General features: G+C 34.5%; 3 protein-coding genes across 3 annotated transcripts; 2 read left to right on the forward strand and 1 right to left on the reverse strand.

Moving 5' to 3' along the window:
• Positions 1–298: 298 nt before the first annotated feature.
• Positions 299–6,760, forward strand: LOC110686621. The gene is made up of 13 exons (XM_021863217.1): positions 299–857; positions 1,441–1,576; positions 1,963–2,099; positions 2,254–2,455; positions 2,584–2,822; positions 3,152–3,263; positions 3,583–3,727; positions 3,805–3,947; positions 4,102–4,271; positions 4,472–4,774; positions 4,861–4,916; positions 5,049–5,260; positions 5,359–6,760. Exons 1-13 carry the CDS (start codon positions 645–647, stop codon positions 6,546–6,548), a joined length of 3,258 nt encoding a protein of 1,085 aa, XP_021718909.1. The 5' UTR covers positions 299–644; the 3' UTR covers positions 6,549–6,760.
• A 1,590-nt stretch (positions 6,761–8,350) lies between these two features.
• On the forward strand, positions 8,351–14,517 carry LOC110686624 (glutaredoxin-like). Its single transcript, XM_021863219.1, has 4 exons — positions 8,351–8,644; positions 13,524–13,612; positions 14,028–14,126; positions 14,217–14,517. The coding sequence occupies exons 1-4, from the start codon at positions 8,529–8,531 to the stop codon at positions 14,297–14,299; spliced, it is 387 nt and encodes a 128-aa protein (XP_021718911.1). The 5' UTR covers positions 8,351–8,528; the 3' UTR covers positions 14,300–14,517.
• Positions 14,518–14,871: 354 nt separating this feature from the next.
• LOC110686622 (anthranilate phosphoribosyltransferase, chloroplastic-like) lies at positions 14,872–18,432 on the reverse strand. The gene is made up of 10 exons (XM_021863218.1): positions 18,071–18,432; positions 17,818–17,961; positions 17,285–17,446; positions 17,015–17,098; positions 16,396–16,584; positions 16,222–16,312; positions 16,049–16,108; positions 15,820–15,938; positions 15,360–15,494; positions 14,872–15,231 (listed from the first exon to the last, which is right to left on the reverse strand). Exons 1-10 carry the CDS (start codon positions 18,272–18,274, stop codon positions 15,199–15,201), a joined length of 1,221 nt encoding a protein of 406 aa, XP_021718910.1. The 5' UTR covers positions 18,275–18,432; the 3' UTR covers positions 14,872–15,198.
• Positions 18,433–20,018: the final 1,586 nt, after the last annotated feature.

Genomic DNA, 20,018 nt, shown 5'->3' on the forward strand with positions numbered 1-20,018 from the left:
CATTGATAATGTATCAAACAATTAGAAAGACTGTAAGATGGTGACCTTGGGAGGGGGGTATTAAATGTTATTAGTACATAGAGTTGTAGTAAGAATCCTTAAAAAGATAGTGACTTTGTTCAATTATAGGAGAAAACAATCAATATGCAAATACATACAAACTTCATTTTCAGTGCTCAAGAGCTGTGACTCACAGTAATTGCTTCCTTGCTGTCTATTTCTTTTTCATTTATTTTTCTCTCTTTCTCTTATCCCTAAATTATATACTGGGCTTGAGAACTGCCACTGGGCTTGATAACTACCACTGTGATGTGCATTATATCAGAAAAAATATATCACCCACTCTCTTAAAATTTGCTTCCTTAATTTATTTTTTTGTATTTTCTTCCATTTCTAATAATCAATTCTCTGTCATTTTATGTCTCTATCATACTCTATCTGCCACATGTTCATTTTCCCTCTTTTAACTCACCAATCATCACACCCAAAATATGCTCAGCTAATCAACTCCATGCAAAAGCCTAACATAAACTGGCTACAAATTTCACACAGTTGCTACTTTCTAAGCTCTTTTTGACACTAATTATGTCATTATTTCACAAAAGAAATCACCTTTTTTAAGCATATTTTTTTGATTTTAGAAAATGGGTTTGAGGAGAATTCCATGGGGAGGTCTTTTACTGTGTTGGGTATTCAGCATTTTGTGCTTTAAAGCTGTGTGTGATGTACCAGAGTATACTGTAAAGTTCTTGCAGGGTCCCCCTCAGTTCTCTCGTCTGAACTCAGCTGCATTTTCTTTTGAAGCTTTACTAGCAAACACAACACAAACTTGCTCTAACTGTAGCTTCAATTGCAAGGTCTGCTTATTTGTAATTCTATAGTACATTGTCAAAAACATTATTTCAAGTAATATTTCAGAGTTATAAGCTGTTTTGATAGGTTACTGTAGTTCTGTGAGACCTTAGTCTCCACTAGAATTACCTGTTTAACAGGTCGGTACGGATCAAGCTTTGGGTATTATTATCTCTCATAGACTTCTCTATACTGTTGCATGCATAAGTTTTTTGATTTATAATTATGAATATTGAACTTTTCAATCGATTGTGTAGAAAAGTTACATGACTTTACAAACTTCATGTAGAAAAGTTTTCTGTTGTATGCATATTCTGTTACCATGAATATAGGAGAACCAAAATAGATGTCAATTTTTTTTACAGTGTTGGGGATTGGTACTTGATCCCGTCGCCAACTATGTCATTTCCCCTATGAGAATCTACACCAATAAAAAGGGGGGAGAATCAAAAGAAAACAGATGAGACCATGGGATTTATTCAAATTTTATTTTATGTTTAGACCATTTGACGTGTATTAATTATAAAGTTTCTGGTTTAGATAGAAGAAAGTGCTAATTAAATCGATATTCTTGGAAAATTTCTGCAGTTAAATGATGCTATTTCCTCAGATTGTGGGGGAAGGAATGTTTCTTTTGTGGGCTTGCAGGATGGAAATCATAGCTTGCAGGTCTGCACCAATGCATCCCAAGGAGTTGGCTGTGCTAGTTATAACTGGACTATTGGTAAATTATAAAAAAGTTCTCTTTTCCCTTGTTGCTTGGAACCTTGAGTTAATGGATTAGCATGTAATTTTTCCATGACGAAAAGTAATATCTACCTATCCTTGCTATTTTGTTGATCCATGGTAAATTTTAACAAAAGATGATGTTGATGAACAAAATTGGAGTTTGTTAATTGATAAAATGTGCTAGGACTTAGGGTTAGTTCCATAATACTCGTAGTTTTATACTATTGCATTTACAGAAATACTATTGCAAGTATAAATTGCTTGCATGATTGAAATAGGGGGTTTATATAATTAGGATCATGATAATTCCAAAGAATTTTGAGTCCCAAGATAAATTTCTATATCTGATTTTCTAGTTTTTTTCATTTTGTGTTTTTGTAGACACAATTCACCCTACAGCATACATTTCAGCTTCGACATCTTTCACAAGCGCTCCCAATTTCACTGCATATATTTCCTTCAGTGAACCATGTAATGGTGGAGGCGGCTTTAGGTGCTTATCTGTCAATGCCTGCGACGTGAGTAGTTGGTCAGCTTATATATAGTTGTAACAATGCATCAAAAACTTGTGTCTTCAGTCTTCACTATGCCTCACCTCATATTTATCATAATGCGTAGTAGCCTAAAAAGTTTTAAATAAGCATTTCACTGATATGATATCTTCTGTCACAGCTTCTTGTGTATGGTTCAGGACAAGTTGTACCAAATACACTTCAAACTATCCAGCCAAACCTCAAATATTCAGTAGTTGTCAGTTTATCTAATAACGTTCAATATGGAAGGTCAATACTTGTTATGGATAAAGGATTCTGCACTGACATGGCTGGAAATCGTTTTATCCGACCAATAAATTCAAGTCTCATTGTACATTTTGGTGAGTATATGGATCAAGAGCTTCTTCTTTCTTTTTTTTTTTTTTTTTTCCTTGTGATATTCCCAATTCAGTTCCAGAAATTCATGAAATGTCTGTTGTTTTATGTGTATGTTTGCTTGTTGATGCAGATAGAAGAAGGGTCTCTGTTAGCCTAAGAACCCATGTTCCTGAAAAGCTAATTCATCTTGGCGGCGACACTAGAACTGTGCAGGCAACTAATAGTTTCAAGAATCTCAAGGTCTATCTTTATTTTACAGAGCCTGTCTTAAATACCTCAACAGAAATTTTGAGTTCAATCAATACAACAGAGGGAATGCTTCGCCCAATAAATGGAAGTAGCCTTGCCAATAGAAGATTTGGATATATGGTTAGTGGGAGATGGAATTCAGTAAAATTATATCCCTGCATAGTTTCTTGCATTTGATGTTACTCAGACTTGGATACTCGCTCTTGTTAGACACTGTTGTGTTCAAAAGTCAGACTCCCGTTTGTGTTAATAGTTTTTTGAATATATTTGGTGCTAAATGTGGTGTCAAGTGCCCATACCCGTGTTGGACTCTCAAGGATCTGACACTGATACTTAAGCTGAAATGAAGAGTTTGAGTAACATAGCTTGTATTTGTATCTAAAGCTCTCTTTTTTTTCTCATATACCAATACCTGAGGCTCTCTTTTCTTCTGTTATTTCTGTTTGCAGATTGAAAATATACCAAACATTACCATTATCACAGTAAGCCTTAACTCAAGTCGTGTCCTCAGTAGACAGGGTTCTCCTGTTTCTTCAGTGGCTCCTGCTACATTTCTATATGGTAATCTGAATAATTTTTCATGAAATTGATATCCTCTATTCCACTTATTACTCCATCCATCCCATATTAAAATTCTCACTTTTAAGAGGTATGAAAAGTAAGAAAACTGTAAAATTTTGAAAGCTTTCTATTGGGACATCCCAAGAAGGAAAGCATGAAGTTAAAAATGGGGTAGAAGAAGTATTTTACTATATTCAATTAATTTTGACACTTGAGATAATTTGGTGGGAAGACAAGTTGACAGTTATTTTGTGTGGAGAGAATAGAACATTTCATGTCTGTTATTTTTCCTGAAAGAATGTTGTATACCAATTTTCAGACTCAAAGAGGCCAGCTGTGAGGTTGAGCACAACCTCTAAAATGAAAACAAAAGATAGTAGTATTACAGTGTCAATTAAGTTCCTGAAGCCAGTGTTCAATTTCAATTCTAGCCACATTTCTGTTTCCGGAGGTCACCTAGAGAGGCAAGTATATCAATTATCTTAGAAATCTTTGTATCTTCATTTCCTGCAACTTCATCTTAATTATTTCCAATCCACAGTTTCGAAGAGCTGACTCGGAATTTGTACGTTGCATTTTTACAAGCCTATGAGGGCATCATGTCTGTCAGCATTCCTGAAAATATGACTGCAGATGTTGCAGGGAATTTAAATTTGGCTTCTAATGTCTTACAAGTGAGGCACTGTAAGGATATTTACTTAACTTTTTTTTTATTGTTGTATTATAATGGCTTTTTTTTTTTTTTTTTTTTTTTGGTTATGGTTTTCTTATTCTTCTTTTCCATGATAATTCTAATGTCTCTAAAGATTATGATGATTATGTCAAATATCTTTTGCAGATTCTTTGCCTATGATATCAACCGTCTTTTGCATAATCGTTACAGCACTGTTTGTGGCAACATGTTTGGTGGCTGGTCTACTCACTATATCCACAGCAAGCCTACAGTCTGCTGAGGCATTTCCAAGATCATCAACCTCACTGACTTCTGACCCTACTAAGAATATCTTTGTATGAGAAACTGACCTCTTTGCAAGTTTTTATGCTGCTATGAGAACATATTTAAAACTTTGATACTTAATTTAATATCCCTCTGTAGTTAAAATGGCATTTATTGCTGCCACAGTCTTAAGATCCCAAAGAAATTAAACCTGGATGAAAGAATTTTTCTGCTGCCAATACTAAAAATCGTACCTCTTTCTATGATGCAGAGAATAGCTTGTTACATTCAAGTATTTGCTTTTTCAAGGTGGCTAGCGGTCACTCTGCCTGTGGAGTATTATGAATTCACTCGAGGCATACAGTGGAGTGTTCCCTACCTTTGTCTTCCATGGGGTAGCGACCATTCTCAGCCCATGTTTTTCACTCCAAACACCTCTGTAAGTTCACATTTATTTAAAAATGGACTTAGCAGCATTGCCCAAACAGTTCAATCTGAGAAAGGTAGCCTTAATAAAGCTGGAGTAATTTATGGTGCTCCACTGACTGCAATGGAGTACAGGTCGTTCTTTGAGGTCAGTAAACGTATTTTGTTTCCTCTAACCTTGTTCTTTCCTCGTTCTCCTTTTTTCCTGAACATGTAGCCTTTCTATGCTTCCAGAGCCAAAATATTATCCCAGAAGCAGAATACATAACACGCTCTGACAGTTTATCCAGGTAACCCTTTATGTTTTAAGGGTAAAGGATATCAGAGAAATTTTCTGCCTTGTACTGTCTTTGATTTCTCTTATTGTAGAGATAAAACACATTTGTAACCTTTTTTTTTTTTTTTTGATGTTTATGGTTTAGATGGAAGGATTTTGAGAGGACCATGTTCTGGTTAGCTGTAATCGGTGGCAGCTTGATTTTACTCCATTTTTTCCTTCTCTTAGTAATAAAACTCCGAAGAAATTACTCAAGAATGAAGACTTATGGTGCTCTTGTTTTACCGCGATTTGAGATATTCCTTGTAATTCTAGCTGTACCTTGCATCTGTTACGCTTCAGCTGCCTTAATCAAAGGTGACTTTTTAAGTGTTTGTTTTCTTGAACTTTCTGTTTTCATTTTGGTTTTAAACTCTTTTTTTTATTTTTAACCCTTGTTACATTCATGATTACAGGGAAAACAATTTCAGGGACCATAATTGGTGTTCTGCTACTAATTCTTACGTCGTCTTTCCAATTAGCCTTGTTTGTCTTCCTCTCATATGGGATCACATTGGGTTGGTTACTTCAGTACAAGGAAGTTCATCAAGTAGGCCGAAAATATCATTGGTATCAAGAACTTGTCCGAGTTACTCTAGGTCCAGGTAAAAGGGGCCAATGGACGTGGAAAACTCCAGAAAATTCCATATACTTGGTCAAGTATGGTCCTTTATTTGAAGATCTTCGAGGCCCACCGAAGTACATGCTCTCAATGATCACTGGTGGAAGTCACATGCCTGTGGACCAAATTATTGCCTCTGAAGACGAGACTGAAGATGCCGAGGCACCTTTCATTCAAAAAGTGTTTGGCATCCTGAGAATTTACTACACCTTCCTTGAATCCATTAGGCGGTTCCTGCTAGGAGTTTTAGCTGGTTTATATTCAGAAAAATCATCCTCTAAGGCTCCTGCTACTATCTTGCTATGCATTACGTCTTTCCAGCTTTTCTTCCTAGTTCTTAAGAAGCCTTACATCAAGAAAAAGGTGCAACTAGTTGAAATCATATCTATTGCTTGTGAAGTGGGCATGTTTGCAGCTTGCTTGGCTCTAGTGGACCGGGATTTCTCTACCGAAGCTGAGAGAGGAATTGGCATATTCATGCTTTCTCTCTTTTTATTCGGCTTCCTTGCTTTGATGATGAACGAGTGGTATGCTTTATATAAGCAAATACGAAAGCTTGACACTTCAAAGAGATCGTTCCTAGTGGGCTTAAGAACTGCTTTCGTTGGGTTCTTTCTGCTCTTTCTTCCTGAAAAACTGATAAATAACATTGACAAGTGGCCTCCAGAGGATAAAGTAGAGCGAGATAACAGAGAAATCAGTAGGCTGAATTCAACAGGAGCTGGAAGTAACAGGAGCTCGAGGAGTAGGAGCTCAAGCACAACTGATAAGCCGTGGTTGAAACAGCTGAGAGAAATGGCTAAGGCCAGTTTTAAAGAAGGGGGTTGGAATAATGGAAATGATCCTTCAAGCAGTAATTCCAAATGGAGTGGGTTTTGGGGTGGGAAGAGCGGAAGTTCATCATCAAAGACTCCATCGGCTGAGTTTAAGTCTAGGCCAAAGAGTTTGTACAAAGATTTGGAAGCCATTTTTGCATCTAAGTAAGAATTTAATGTATATTTTCTTTTCAATATACTGTCATTGTTACCCTAAAGTGGATGTTTATGAATGTTGGGCAACACAGTTAGTATGTAGAGGGTTTATAAAGTTTGTCAAGCATGAGGCATGGAACTGAATTTTTTTGATAATTGTATCCCCTTGACACTCTTTACTGATGGTGATGTTTTTGAGAAATGAGAGGTGAAGATTTTACTCCAGCTGTGAATATTTTTCTGCCATCTATTTTTATAGGCAATTTCAAGTTATGCTCTATTCTGATTTGATTTGTAAATATGTAATATGTTGTATATGCACATTTGATTTGATTCTGAAAACAAAAACACTCCTGATCTAATTCTTTGAACAAACACATTTGGACATCTTCAATATGCCTCATTGGTCTTGGCTCGGCCATTCGAAGAGCTACACTAAGTCTGATATAGTATGCGTCCTCAACTCTTGGCACCCAATCAGCATAAAGAAAACTCTCATATCTTGAAATCGGGGGTTAATATGACAGTGGAAACAAACTTCAGAATTGCGATTAAAGTGACAATAATCAGGATAAAACCATTAACTGGCTCTAGTTTAGAGTTGTGGAAAAGGTAATAATCCCACATCGGAAAATGAGAAGAGAAACAAGAAGAAAAAGAATATAAAAATGAAGGGTAAGAATTTTGAAACTTCATACCTTTCTCGGCCTTTTGGCTAAGATCAAGTGTAGTATCTGTTCTTATCAGTTTAATATCTGATACGTGGGCCAATGGCCCACAACGATATTAAATTTATTTTTTAAGAGGGAAGTCCCACCACAGTAGCTTGCTACTGGGGTCTTCAAGCGTCGCCCATGCGTTGCACTACTGCACGGGCCTGGCGCACCCCACCAATTACTAGTTATACATTTTTAGATAAAAAAAGGTATAAGCTGGCGTATTGGTTGACCATGAGCCTTTGGTCTAGTTAGGTCCGGTTCATGACCGAGCCTTTCACAGACTCACTATGTGTCTTGTTGAAATTGTGCTTCATTGATATTCCTTACCTAAGCCAAATTTATCTTATTTTGGCTGCATCAACATACTTTCCTTTGACTAGGTTAATTTGTAATTAAATATGTTTGATCCATTTTTTTTAGTTGTATCACTTTGTAAATTACTGAACCCTAGGCAATTTTTAGAGATGAGAGAGAACAAAAAAAAAAATGGACCTATGTGATAGGAGAGAGATAGAAAGAGTTTATTAACTAAAAATGAAAATGATGCAATTAATTTATAACTTTGATGCAACTTAAAAGAAATGAAAGAAGTATAATTAAATGAGAACACTTTTTAGATCAATCTTAAACTATCATTAAATTAAATATTTATAATTTTTCACTCTATTTCAAATTAACTACAACATATTTTATTTCCATCCTTTTCTAAATTGTAATATAAATTTTTTTATTTGGTGAGTGCTCAATTCAGGTACTTGAGGTAGGTTTAGTGAGATTGGATCCTGGTCTATTTCAAAGTTCAATCATGTTAAATTATTGTGTCTATAAGAGTCGAAATCTGAATTAGATTTTTTCGAGTTAGATCGCATCAGGTTGATCGGGTCAATTTTTGACACATTACGAATATACCATACACCCCACAATTTCACCAATTGTACTAGATATTTCAAATCCGACTTTGGTCCTCAAGCTCCACACCCCTATGTTTTTTTCTTGAACTATAGACCAAATCTAGTGTTACGATCAATTCAAATAGGAAGTCGTATTTTAATTCAAATCTAGTGTATTTTCTCGTATTGAAGTATTTGCAAGTAAATTGAAATATGAGAGGAATCACTTTTAACACCCCCGCCTCCCCAAAAAAAAGGTTCCTTTTTGCCGCTTACTAACTAAAGAAAACACGCGCTAGGCCGGTAGAAGCAAATCAGCAACACTTGTTGAACCTTAGCACTTCTTTCTCTCTCCTCTTTTTCATAAATTTGTAAAAAATAAAAATGGGGTCAATACTCAGTTTAATCAACAACAATACCAGCAGCAGCAAAGCTGACACTGATATGGCGTTGGACAAGGTCAAACAGCTTGTTGCTTCCACCCCTGTCATCATCTTCAGGTTTTTTTTGCTCAATTTTTCGCAATTGGTTATGTTTTTGATTAATTTTTATGAGATCAATTTTTTTGGTCAACTTCTCGTGAAATTTCAGTTTTGAGAACTTTCATTTTTTATTTAATTGATTGCAATTCTACTTATTGTTATAAGGTCCCTTTATCGGCAAATTGTTAGGTAAGATCAAGTTCTTCGCTAGACTTGCCCAAGAACACTTTATTTCTTCCGTTTCTTAATACAATCAAGTCAATTGGTTACATGTATTGAGAAACGAAGGAAGTAATAACTTAAACTTGTTGTGAGACGTTAAAAGTTATGCTGGACCAAAATAAATAGATAAAAAAACCCTTTTGTTATTAGCACTTGCAACTTATTAGACGCTACTCCATTATCGCTGGTGATGTCAATGGGACGGGATGGGGCGAATGTTGACCTTTCTATTCCCATCCCCGCCTAAAATTTTCATACCCATCCCATCCCCACGGCGGGTCTAAAATTCATCTCCATCCTCGTCTCGGCGGGTACAACTCTAAAACTGTCTCCGCCCCACCCCCTCACTTGGATATCCACCCCTTTCTAAGACCCGCCTAATCTCCGCCTTCCAAATACACAATCCTTCATAATAAATAAAGATTGCAAAAAGAAAAAAATTATTGTTAATATTACACTTTTTTTTTTGTTTACAATATAAGTATATTACAAAGTAGTATATTTACTATTTTATTTTACATTATTTTTTTTATAAAATAGTATTAAAGTATATAATTTTATTTTTAAAAATATATAGATGTGAGGATGGGACAGTTACGAAGTGGGGCGGGTGGGGATGGGGCGGGTACGAAGTGGGGCGGGTACAACCTAAAATCCACCCCCGCCTCATCACCATGGCGGGTATGGTTTTTATCCCCATCCCCGCCCCAACTGACATACCTAATTATCGCCTCACTGTTGTATTTGAACCTACCATAGTCTTGACTCGTGAGTCTGTTTAGGGGGTGTTTGGTATGTGAGAATTGAGAGTGGGATTGGGAGTTTTAATCCCAATTGAAGAAAAAAGCCTTGTTTGTTTGATGGGAATGAGATTAAAAAGAGGTTTAGAAATGTGTATATTTGGGGGTGAATTCCCACCATTTTATTACCTAGAGAGGGTAGGTATTAAAATAGATGGGAATGAAAATAAGTATGAAATGATATTTTTGTCGTTAATGAAAAGAATGAAAAAGAAATGTTAGTAAGGGTATTTTTGTAAAATTGTTATTTATTCACTATCCATAATTTCCATCTACCATCCAAATAAAGTATTGACATATTTTCATGTATTCCCACCAATTAATTCCCAAGAGTTTTGACTGGTGTCAACAAGGGCGTTTAGGCTTTAATGAAAAAAACTTCCCTGTCGTGCCCCAATTAAACTCACATTGGTGATTAAGTAGGGTAATTGGTCTAAGCTACACCCTTGTGCAGCTACAATAGCTACAACACTAACCCATTAAAGAAGCCCAATTGTAAATGCGCTCCATTAAAACAAGCCTCAAACAAAAACAAAGCCCACCTTGACACATTTTATAGAAAAACCGTCACTTTCAACCACCATATATTTTTAAAATATGAGTATTAAAAAAAAAAATGTCACTTTAAACTTAAATTTATTTCTCCTCTTTTTGATTTTTTCTCTCTAACAATCAAACAAAGTTCATTCTCTCTTCTGTATATGATTTTATTTCACTAAAAAACTGAACAAAAAATAACCACGGATATTCGAGAACAAATAAAACGGATTCTCCCCCCAAAAAAGGTAAATTTATGTGATATCACTCCAAAAAAAAAAAAAAACACAAAACGGATCATCATATATTACACTCTATATGTCATATGTGTTCATAATCAACAACACGTGTTCGTATTAAATAAACATATATGTTCATAATAAATATATAAATTGTTCAGATATTCAACACTATAATTCAACTAGTTTATAATGAACATATGTTGTGATGATTATGAACATGTAAAAAAAAAAAATGAGCAAATTAAAAAATGAACATTCAGTAATATAAAATGAACACATATGAACATTTGGTACTAAAAAGTAAACATGTTAAAACCAATGATCATTTAGTACATTAAATATGAACATGATTATCATATAATCATAAAATTACTGGACCACGGCCTTATAATTGAACATTTAATAAAAATAAGGAAATTTTGACTTTTGCTACCACAAAAAACCTTGAGTTTCATTTTTGCTACCCCTTAAATATTTTTTTTTACTACTACCTAAAAACACCTTTGTCAAAATTCGCTACCAGTTGACGGAAGCTGTTAGTTGTGCCGTTTATGGGCCCCACTTCAACCCTGCCCCTCTCTCTCCTCCTTCCCCAGCCACCAATCCCCTTCCCCTACCTCTCTCTCCTCCTTCCCCAGCCACCAATCCCCTTCCCCTGCCACTCCCCCTCCACCCCCTAGCCACCTGTCCTGTATCTCCCCTTCCCCTGTCGTCTTCATCGCACACAGGAAGTTTCGAGGGTGGGGTAGTTGGGGTTTCGAGGGGGTCGCCGGAGATCGAAAAGGTTTAGGGTTAGGGTGGCCGAAAAGGGTAGGGGAAGGGAAGGGGGGGGTCGATTTCGGTGGGGGAATGGGGAGGGGGCCGATTCCGGTGGGGCGAATGGCGAGGGGGGTGGTTTCCGGTGGCAGCAAGAGGGGGGAAAGCGAGGGGGGTGGCTGCGTAGGTGGGGGTCGCCGGGGTTGGTGGGGGAAAGGGATTGGGGTGGGGTCGCCGGCGTTGGCCTTAGTTTGGCCGCCGGTAGGGGGGAGGGGGGGAGGTGGCTGACGGGATGGGGGGAAATTAAGGGTGGTTGGGTTTTTTTTTTTTTTTCTTATACATTTTAATTTTTTTTTTTTTTGAATAAACTTAACGGAATCTTGAATAAACTTAACGGAATCTTAACGGATTCTGTTAAGTGGTAGCAAATTTTGACAAAGGTGTTTTTAGGTGGTAGTAAAATAAAAAAAAAAAAAATTTAAGGGGTAGCAAAAATGAAACTCAAGGTTTTTTGTGGTAGCAAAAGTCAAAATTTCCTAAAAATAATTATGAACACGTGACAAAAAAATAAACATTTAGTAATAAAAAATGGGCACGTCAAAATATATTATGAATATTTAGTATATTAAAAATGAACATTTATCATACAATCAGTATATTAAAATATATGAACACATTAAATAAAATGAATATTTAGTATAAAAAAATAAACACGTCAAAAAACATTAAGAACATTCAGAATATTAAAAATGAACATGTTTTTCATATATTCCATATAGGTTCAAATTCATTGTATACATTTATTAACGGAAAATAAAGATAAAATAAATTGTTAAAATATGTTTATTTTTTATGTAATAAATGTTCAATTTTACAGTACTACGTGTTCATTTTTTTTTCCCAAAAAACAAATAACAGCAACTCAAAAAATAAAATAAAAATCATAATAACAAACAAGTTCATAACAAATGCAGCAATTCAATAATTCATCACAAATTCAAAAAGTCAATCGAAATTAATCAAATTCATCACTAATATCAGTAACTCATCAATTAGATCAATATTTATAACAAATTCAAAAATTCAATTGAGATAGTCTAATTCATCAAATTTATCAAAAAAATCAATTGAAATTCATTAAGTAAAAAATCACAAAATCAATTATAATTTTAGTTAAAATCTAACGTAATTAAAACTAATTAATAATTAACAACACAAAAACTAAACTGCATTAATGATCTCTTCAAGAATAATAACCATATCCAAAATGATGTAAAAAACAAAGGAAAGAGAAAAGGTCGAATAGAGGAGAGAGAAAATGAAAAAGATCAGAAGAAAGAGGAGAGAGAAAATGAAAGAGAAGAAAGAATCATAAAAAAGGAAAGAAAAAACTAAGAAAAAGGAAAGAAGAAAATTGCAGTAAGAAGGAAGATGAAGGTACGTAGCATCCAAGAATGCATCCAAGAATTTGCCTAAGTAGGGTATATTAGGGAGTTGAATGCAAGTTCTTAGGGAGAATACAAGACGGAAGTTTCATTTTGCTTTGTCAGCAACAATCTGCTTAAAAGTAAAGTCCTTTATCATAGTCCTTATACAGTTTATTTGCTTCTTGTTAAGTTGGTCATTTGGAGCTTCTCACGATACATAATTGAATGGATTGATAATAGAAAGTTACACCACTCCATTATAGCCTTACTGTTGGATTATTTTTGTACATTTCAAAGATGAGCTTATCATCTATCCTGTCAAACAAACTTTGAAGCAAAAAGTTATCACAAAATATCTTATAGAAGAACATATTCCTTGATACAAGATGTGGGTACCAACTAACCATTTGATTTATTTTCAATAAGGACTTCCTAAATATCTTCACATATACACTAATACAAAAAGGGGTAGCTTTATTTTAAGGTGTTGTGACTTTGTGTTTACAGATTCTTTTTTTATTTATATTTGCTTTATCAATCAAAAGGAATCTATCTTCTTTCCCATTCCTTATCTTCTGTGCAAAACTTTGCCTAAACCACATTTGACACTTCGGGTTTTTTTTCCGACCCACTTATTATGTTCTTGTGTCTAGGCAAGTTGGTAGATGTTTTAGTGTTTATAGTGTGACGTAAGACGGGTTAAATGATAAATAAGGCTTGCCAAAAACAATAATTATCTGTAGAAAGTAGAAAAAAAAAAACCTCAAAATAGAGTGGGTAAAGAAAAAAAGAGGTATTTTATGACTTAGTTTCAATTATCTTGGTGTGCAATTCTATTGTACTTTACTGGTAATGATACTATGATAGAAGCTTAGTTAATCAAATAATTGTATTTGCTCTTCTGGATTTGCAGTAAAACAACCTGTGGATTCTGCAATAGGGTCAAGGAGCTGCTCAAACAGCTCGGTGCATCTTTCCAGGTCATGGAATTGGACCAGGAATGTGAGTACTTATACTGATCACAACTAATTATTTTGATGGTTGCATATGCTGTTTCATTCTACTGTTAATCACGATGTTGAACCTTGACGAAGAATTTTAATCTTGAGAAGTAGTGATTTAGTTGCATTAGAATGTTATGAGGATGTAAAAACGTCTATTTCAGGGCTTAATCTAAACTTAATTTTTCCCAACTTAATTTTTCGACTGGAAAACCTTGATCTAAACTCGGGTGAATTTATAAGCCCTTGTCTTAAAACTTTTTAATAAATGATGGGTATGAAATTAAATGCTAAAACTTATTGAAGATAGAGCTCCTTCTGTGTCACAAGGAGTTGACAAGCTTGCTTCTTGTAGTTCAATTCATTCTGTAACGGTAATGATCCAATGTACGAAATGATTTGTTGTTGCTTTGCAGCGGATGGAAATGCTATTCAAGCAGCACTTCAGGAGTGGACTGGACAGAGAACTGTACCAAATGTCTTCATAGGAAGAGAGCACATAGGTGGCTGTGATGGTATACACCTATTTCTCTTCAATTATTTTTTCCGCTCCAGTTCTAGTCTCATTTCAGTCCCTTAATTGCAACAAATTCCTTCCATTGCAGCTGTGATGGAAAAACACTCAAAAAGTCAGCTTGTGCCCTTGCTTGTCAGTGCTAAGGCAATTGCTGCAGAGGAAACTGCTTAAGCATTTTGTACAGTAAAAGATCCACGGAAGAATCGGAAGACAAATATGCTGTATTTTAAGCTTTGTAATCTATGTAAGGGTGTGGTAAAACAGTCTGAAATTTCTGTTTAAAATGTTCTCCAGTGACATCAGAGTTGTTGGGCTTGTAACTTGTACAAGTATGAACAAGTTTCGTCAGAGTTCTATATTCAGAATAAATGGTTTGATTTGGCGTAACATGTATGGTTCTTTGCTTTTTTACTGAGCTTTTAAAGCTGAATAATGTGAATGAGTTTACTTGAAGTCTAAATAAGCTAGTTCAAACTTAGAATCAATATAACTACCCAACTCTATCTGCTCGGACTAAGTAGGGGTAATTATGAGCCAAGCCTCTGAGCTTGCTTGGGACTTTCACGCTCAGCCTCAATTTGTAATTACCTCAACTTAGCCAAGCTCGAGTATATTAAACCTGAGAAATAAGTAGGAATTAATATGTTGCAATGTACTTTACATTTTTGTCCACACATCTGAAGGTGATATTTTTGTTTAAGGATCTTGTAATCGTGCAAATTCATCAATAAAATAACTTCAAATGTATCAAAATGGTTCACTCGAGACTTCTTATTGTTGCAAAAATGAGAATCTCTGTAAATACAGGACTGTACACTTAATCAACATTGGTATCATGGTATGAGTTTCCTACTGATAAACTAAAGGAAGAGTCCAAGCAACAAGCAACAAGCAATTTATCAAAGGACTAGCAAAAAGGAAACAAAAAAGGCGAGTGATTTTCCAGGTAACTTTGGGTATAAAGAGAGATGCAGATCATACTCGAGCAAAATATAGACACGACACAGCTCTATATAGATAATCTACAACATGCTTCCTCAATCAAGGAGATTTGGGCGCCTGGTGGAGAATTAAGCCACAATTGCAGTAGCTTCTTTCACTTTCTGCAACACAAACAACAAATTTTTTAGCAAAATGAAATATTCTGCCAAAAGAAAAAAAAATTGAAATAGATGAACTTTAAACAAAAGGTTCCAGAATCACTACATAACAACTATCCGCAAATCCTTACATTTGATACATCTATCCATGACTGCAATGTCTTTAGGGCTTTCCCAGATTGTTGCGTTTCTCGAGCAAGGGCTACTCCATCACCGAGGGTACTAACTTGTCCACAGACCAAGAGAGCAGCAGCAGCATTTAAGACCTGATTTTGTGACGGAAGAAACAATTCAACATCAATTTTAGGAAGGGAGCAGAATAAATATGCTTGTACTTGGGATAGAAAGACGACGCAGGGAGACAAAACAACAACATGCGCCTAGCTAGGCAGTATTTTTGCAGCACTTATTCAAAAATTAATTGTTTCTTTTAAAAACCTGAAAAAACTACTATGAATCCAATAATTAAGTCCAGGATTCATCAAAATTCCGTCCTATCTTAGCGTGGAAGCAGCAAAGGCCTCTAATATAAAGCCAACCAAACATAAGAGCATACAAAAATTTCACAAGAGATAAAAGGCTGGAACTCACAAATGCATCTGCTATAGATCCCGTCTCCCCTCCTAAAACACGCTTCAATACCTCTGCATTGTACTCTGGTCCTCCTCCACGCAGATCTTTCACAGTGCAACGAGGAATGCCAAATTCCACTGTCATTTTACATATGGCACATTTATGAGATGTGGTTTTAAATCCCAAGCCAACTTAAATAAAAAAATAGATGAGAATAAAGAGAAAAATATTTTAGCGGATTTCTTACACGGATCAAAAGAGAACTTCTCTATTTTATCGGGAGTCACATCAAGAATCACTCCTGGGCCTGCAATTTCCGCCCATCACAATTAGTTGAATTTACAAGGTTCACATAGACAAAAATCAACAATAACAATCCTTGTACAAAGATTTCTATAAAGATGAAATCAAAAGCATTACCCATAGGGCTCATTTCATCTAGTCCTTCTGAATGTACAACCAATGCCCTCTTCATGCCAAATCGTTGAAGAGCCTGGGCCATTTTGCCTACCTAAAAGGCAGAAGAAACAATAATGAATAATCCTATTAACAAAACAAAACAAATTTGATTTTTCAAAAAGGAAGTAAACTTACAATATCTTCAGAATAAACACCAACGACGGCAAAAGGTACTCGGGCTGGATTTAACATTGGACCTAGGATGTTGAACACTGTTTTAACTTTTAGCTTCTTCCTAATAGGTCTAACAACCTTCATGGCAGGATGGTAAGTTGGCGACATCATAAAACCAATTCTAGCTTCAGCTAAACATCTTCTTATTCCCTAATAACAAAGTAAAGATGAAAATCAACAGCTTAGCTAAACCGTAAATAACATAAGGATTAACATAAATCAGAATTTTGCCACACAATCGGAGATGGATATAGTTGAGTCAGTAATTCAAGCTAACAAAATGCAGGTCAGATAGTTTTAATCCCATACAGTACATCTTAAAATCCACTTATCCAACAGGCCAGCAGCATTAAAGAAGAAGTAAACCAAGGTAGGAAAAATTTACAGCCAACCATGTGGCTTTTATAGTCCAATGATAATGCTTAAAAAGTACCAGCAAACCAAAACTAAAACCAACCTAAAAGCTCATAAATGATTTCATGACGGCATTTATGAAGGTCCAATAAAGAGTAAACACATAGCAAAAAGATAAATCTTCAACCCACAACTTAGTGTATATATATATATATCAAGAATAAACCTCAGGTTCCAAGTCAATGGCAACCCCCAATTCCTCCAAAACATCTGCACTCCCACAAGCTGAAGAGCTTGATCTGTTCCCTTGCTGCAACAAAACCCCATAAAACACAACCATCATTTTCAAAAGAAGCATATCCATAAACTATAAACTATTTACCACTTCACTCTCAATTAGTACCAATATTTTATCATTTAAGCTAAACCTCTTCATTCCAAAACACATCAAAATTTACATAAATCTTGATTTGAGAGGCAAGAAGTGAGATTAAACCTTGGCTACTTTCGCACCACAAGCGGCGGCCAATACAGAGGAACCGGTGGAGATATTCACAGTGTTGGCACCATCACCACCGGTACCAACAATATCAACCACATCCCCCAAATCCTCCACACTCTTACAGTGTTTCATCATTGCATTTGCCAATCCAACTATCTGCAATTTCACATTAAGTAGTCCCAGATCAAAAACAGGTATACATACTTTCATCAATCTCCAAAATTCAGAAACATCAACATTTATTTTTGAAGTCAAAAGTCCAACTGAAAATCTGGAATTTCAACCAAATTGTTGAAATTCCCAAAACCCATAACTTTTTAAGTTGTCATTTTACTATCCTTTCGAATTAAATGGGTATTGTATTGTTGGAAAAATAAATATACACAGCCAAATGAGGGAAGATATCTAATGCTTGTAATTAATCTTATTACTCTATTGTTAACCTAATCTTAAAATTAACACCCATCAATTAATTACTGTAATAAATTTAATATTACAAAGGATAAAATGAAAAGGGTTGTGCTTACTTCTTCAAAGGTTTCGCCTTTAGCTCTCAACAATACAAGAAAAGCGCTAATTAGAGATTCATTTGGATCATTCAGCAAGAAATTTAACGACGATTCAGCCTCTAAATCCGTCAAATCAGTCCGATTAATCAAACCCTCAATTACCTGCAAAATTCATTAATTCATCATCAAAATTATTTATTTTTTATTTTTTTGTAAATAAATCATTAATTTCGAAATGCAGAACAATATAAAATGGAGCAACTGATCAAACCTCACTGAAGGAAGAAAAAGGTTGGGATTTTTGGTTGATCGATTGAACAGCAAAAAGGGGTCGACTGAACGAAGCAGACGGCGTCGTTTCGGCGTATTTAGGACAGAGAAATCGAGGTTTTGATGTCAATGTTGCTGATTTTGCAGACAAATTTGAGGAGAGAGAAATTGGAATTGGAGAAGTTTGACAGAGAAATAACGCCATTTGTGATGTCTTCGTCTTCTTCTGTAAATGTATTTTTGGTATGAAATTTTGATAAAGAAAGAGAAAGAGAAAGAAAATGAAAATTATTTATATGGAAGATTGCAAAAATATGAACATAGATTTTTGGTAATATTTTAAAGGTTTTTTTAAACAAAAAAAAAAAAAGGAATTGGACAAGAATAGTTCATTAGTTCATACTTCTATTTGTCTTATGGGTGGTGCACAAATAACTATTATAAAATAATTAATTTCGTGATGTTGACTTTTTATAAGATATTATAAGATAATAAACACGAATTAGGTTTTAAGAAAATACTAAATTTTTGATAATGATTTTGTAATTAATTTTTTGACTTCACTTTATTATTTGGAAATTTATTTGAAATTATACAAATTTTTGACTATGTATGATTGTTATTTTTGTAAAAGAAAAAATAAAATATTTCAAAACATAATACCATGATTTACAAAGTAGGAATTATTCACAAGTAAGTAAATAAATAAATTACATAGTAGGAAAAAAAGAAACACTCACTTAGAGGATGATCATCTTAACTCATTTTACCTAATTAATTAAGTCAAAAAATGGCTAACACCTCCCATAAATTTTGTGAATAAGTCTCTATATGTACTCAAAAGTTCTAGAAAAATAAATTCAAATAAGTTTATCTGAAATACCAATCAACATAAGTTAAGCTAAGTCGAAAAAGTATAATATAATTGTAGTCTAAATTTTCTTTCAATAATTATAGTCTAAATTGGTGAACTTAAACCTTAAAAAAACCAGGTTTCAAGTCCATTTTGAGAAAAAAGAAGGAATGAAGGACTACTATTTGGTTAACACTTTGAGTGCATGTGTAAATTAAACCCCACGATTAGTACTTGTATCAAATTAGTCCCACAACTTTATTTTTTTAATTTTTTTTTTATAATTGTGCAATCAAAACTTATACATCAAATTTAAGTAAAATCACATTAAAATATATAAATATCATAGATATAGGAGTATATACGCCAAAAAACTTTGAAATTATCATTACATTTTCATACATATTAAATAGTAAAAATTATCGACACGGAAATATGACAACATTGAAAAATTAAGACCATCATACTTAACTAATCTCGCTTGATTACAACAATTTAATTGAAACAGTAAGAAATATGAAGTATAATGCAGCATAATACTATATGAATGTTTGTTACGAATACAAAATTAGCATTTTTTGATGTGTTACGAATACAAAATTAGCATTCTGTGATGAATTTAGTTTATAGATGTTTATTGCACGATATTAAATAATTTGGGGTTCATTTGCTACAATTAGACGTAAGGGGGTAAAATTTGCACATGTATGATTTTCTTACAATGAGGCCCTTTCATTTCTGCTAAGTGGGCCTCTTTACAATCACCAAGGTGGGTCCAGATTTGGATTTTATTTTAGCCCAAAGTTTTTTGGCACGATGTTTTTTTTTGGAAAATCATGCGAGGTTACGATCACGTATTCACGTGCGAGGTTCCACACAGTTTTATGGAAAATCCCACTAAACTTCATTATCAATCATCATTATTGCCTACAATGATTTTTTTTTTTTTTGGCACTTCATAAGGTTATTGACTAAGGTATTGTTTGGTTGGCTAAATATTTTGTGGGCATTTAAAAATTCCATAAATTTCATTTTCAACCTTTTGTGTGGTTGACACAAAAAGGTAAAAATGGGGGCAATGAAAATTTATGGGAAT

This window comes from Chenopodium quinoa, unplaced genomic scaffold, assembly GCF_001683475.1.
Source record: "Chenopodium quinoa cultivar QQ74 unplaced genomic scaffold, ASM168347v1, whole genome shotgun sequence".
Lineage (NCBI taxonomy): Eukaryota > Viridiplantae > Streptophyta > Magnoliopsida > Caryophyllales > Amaranthaceae > Chenopodium > Chenopodium quinoa.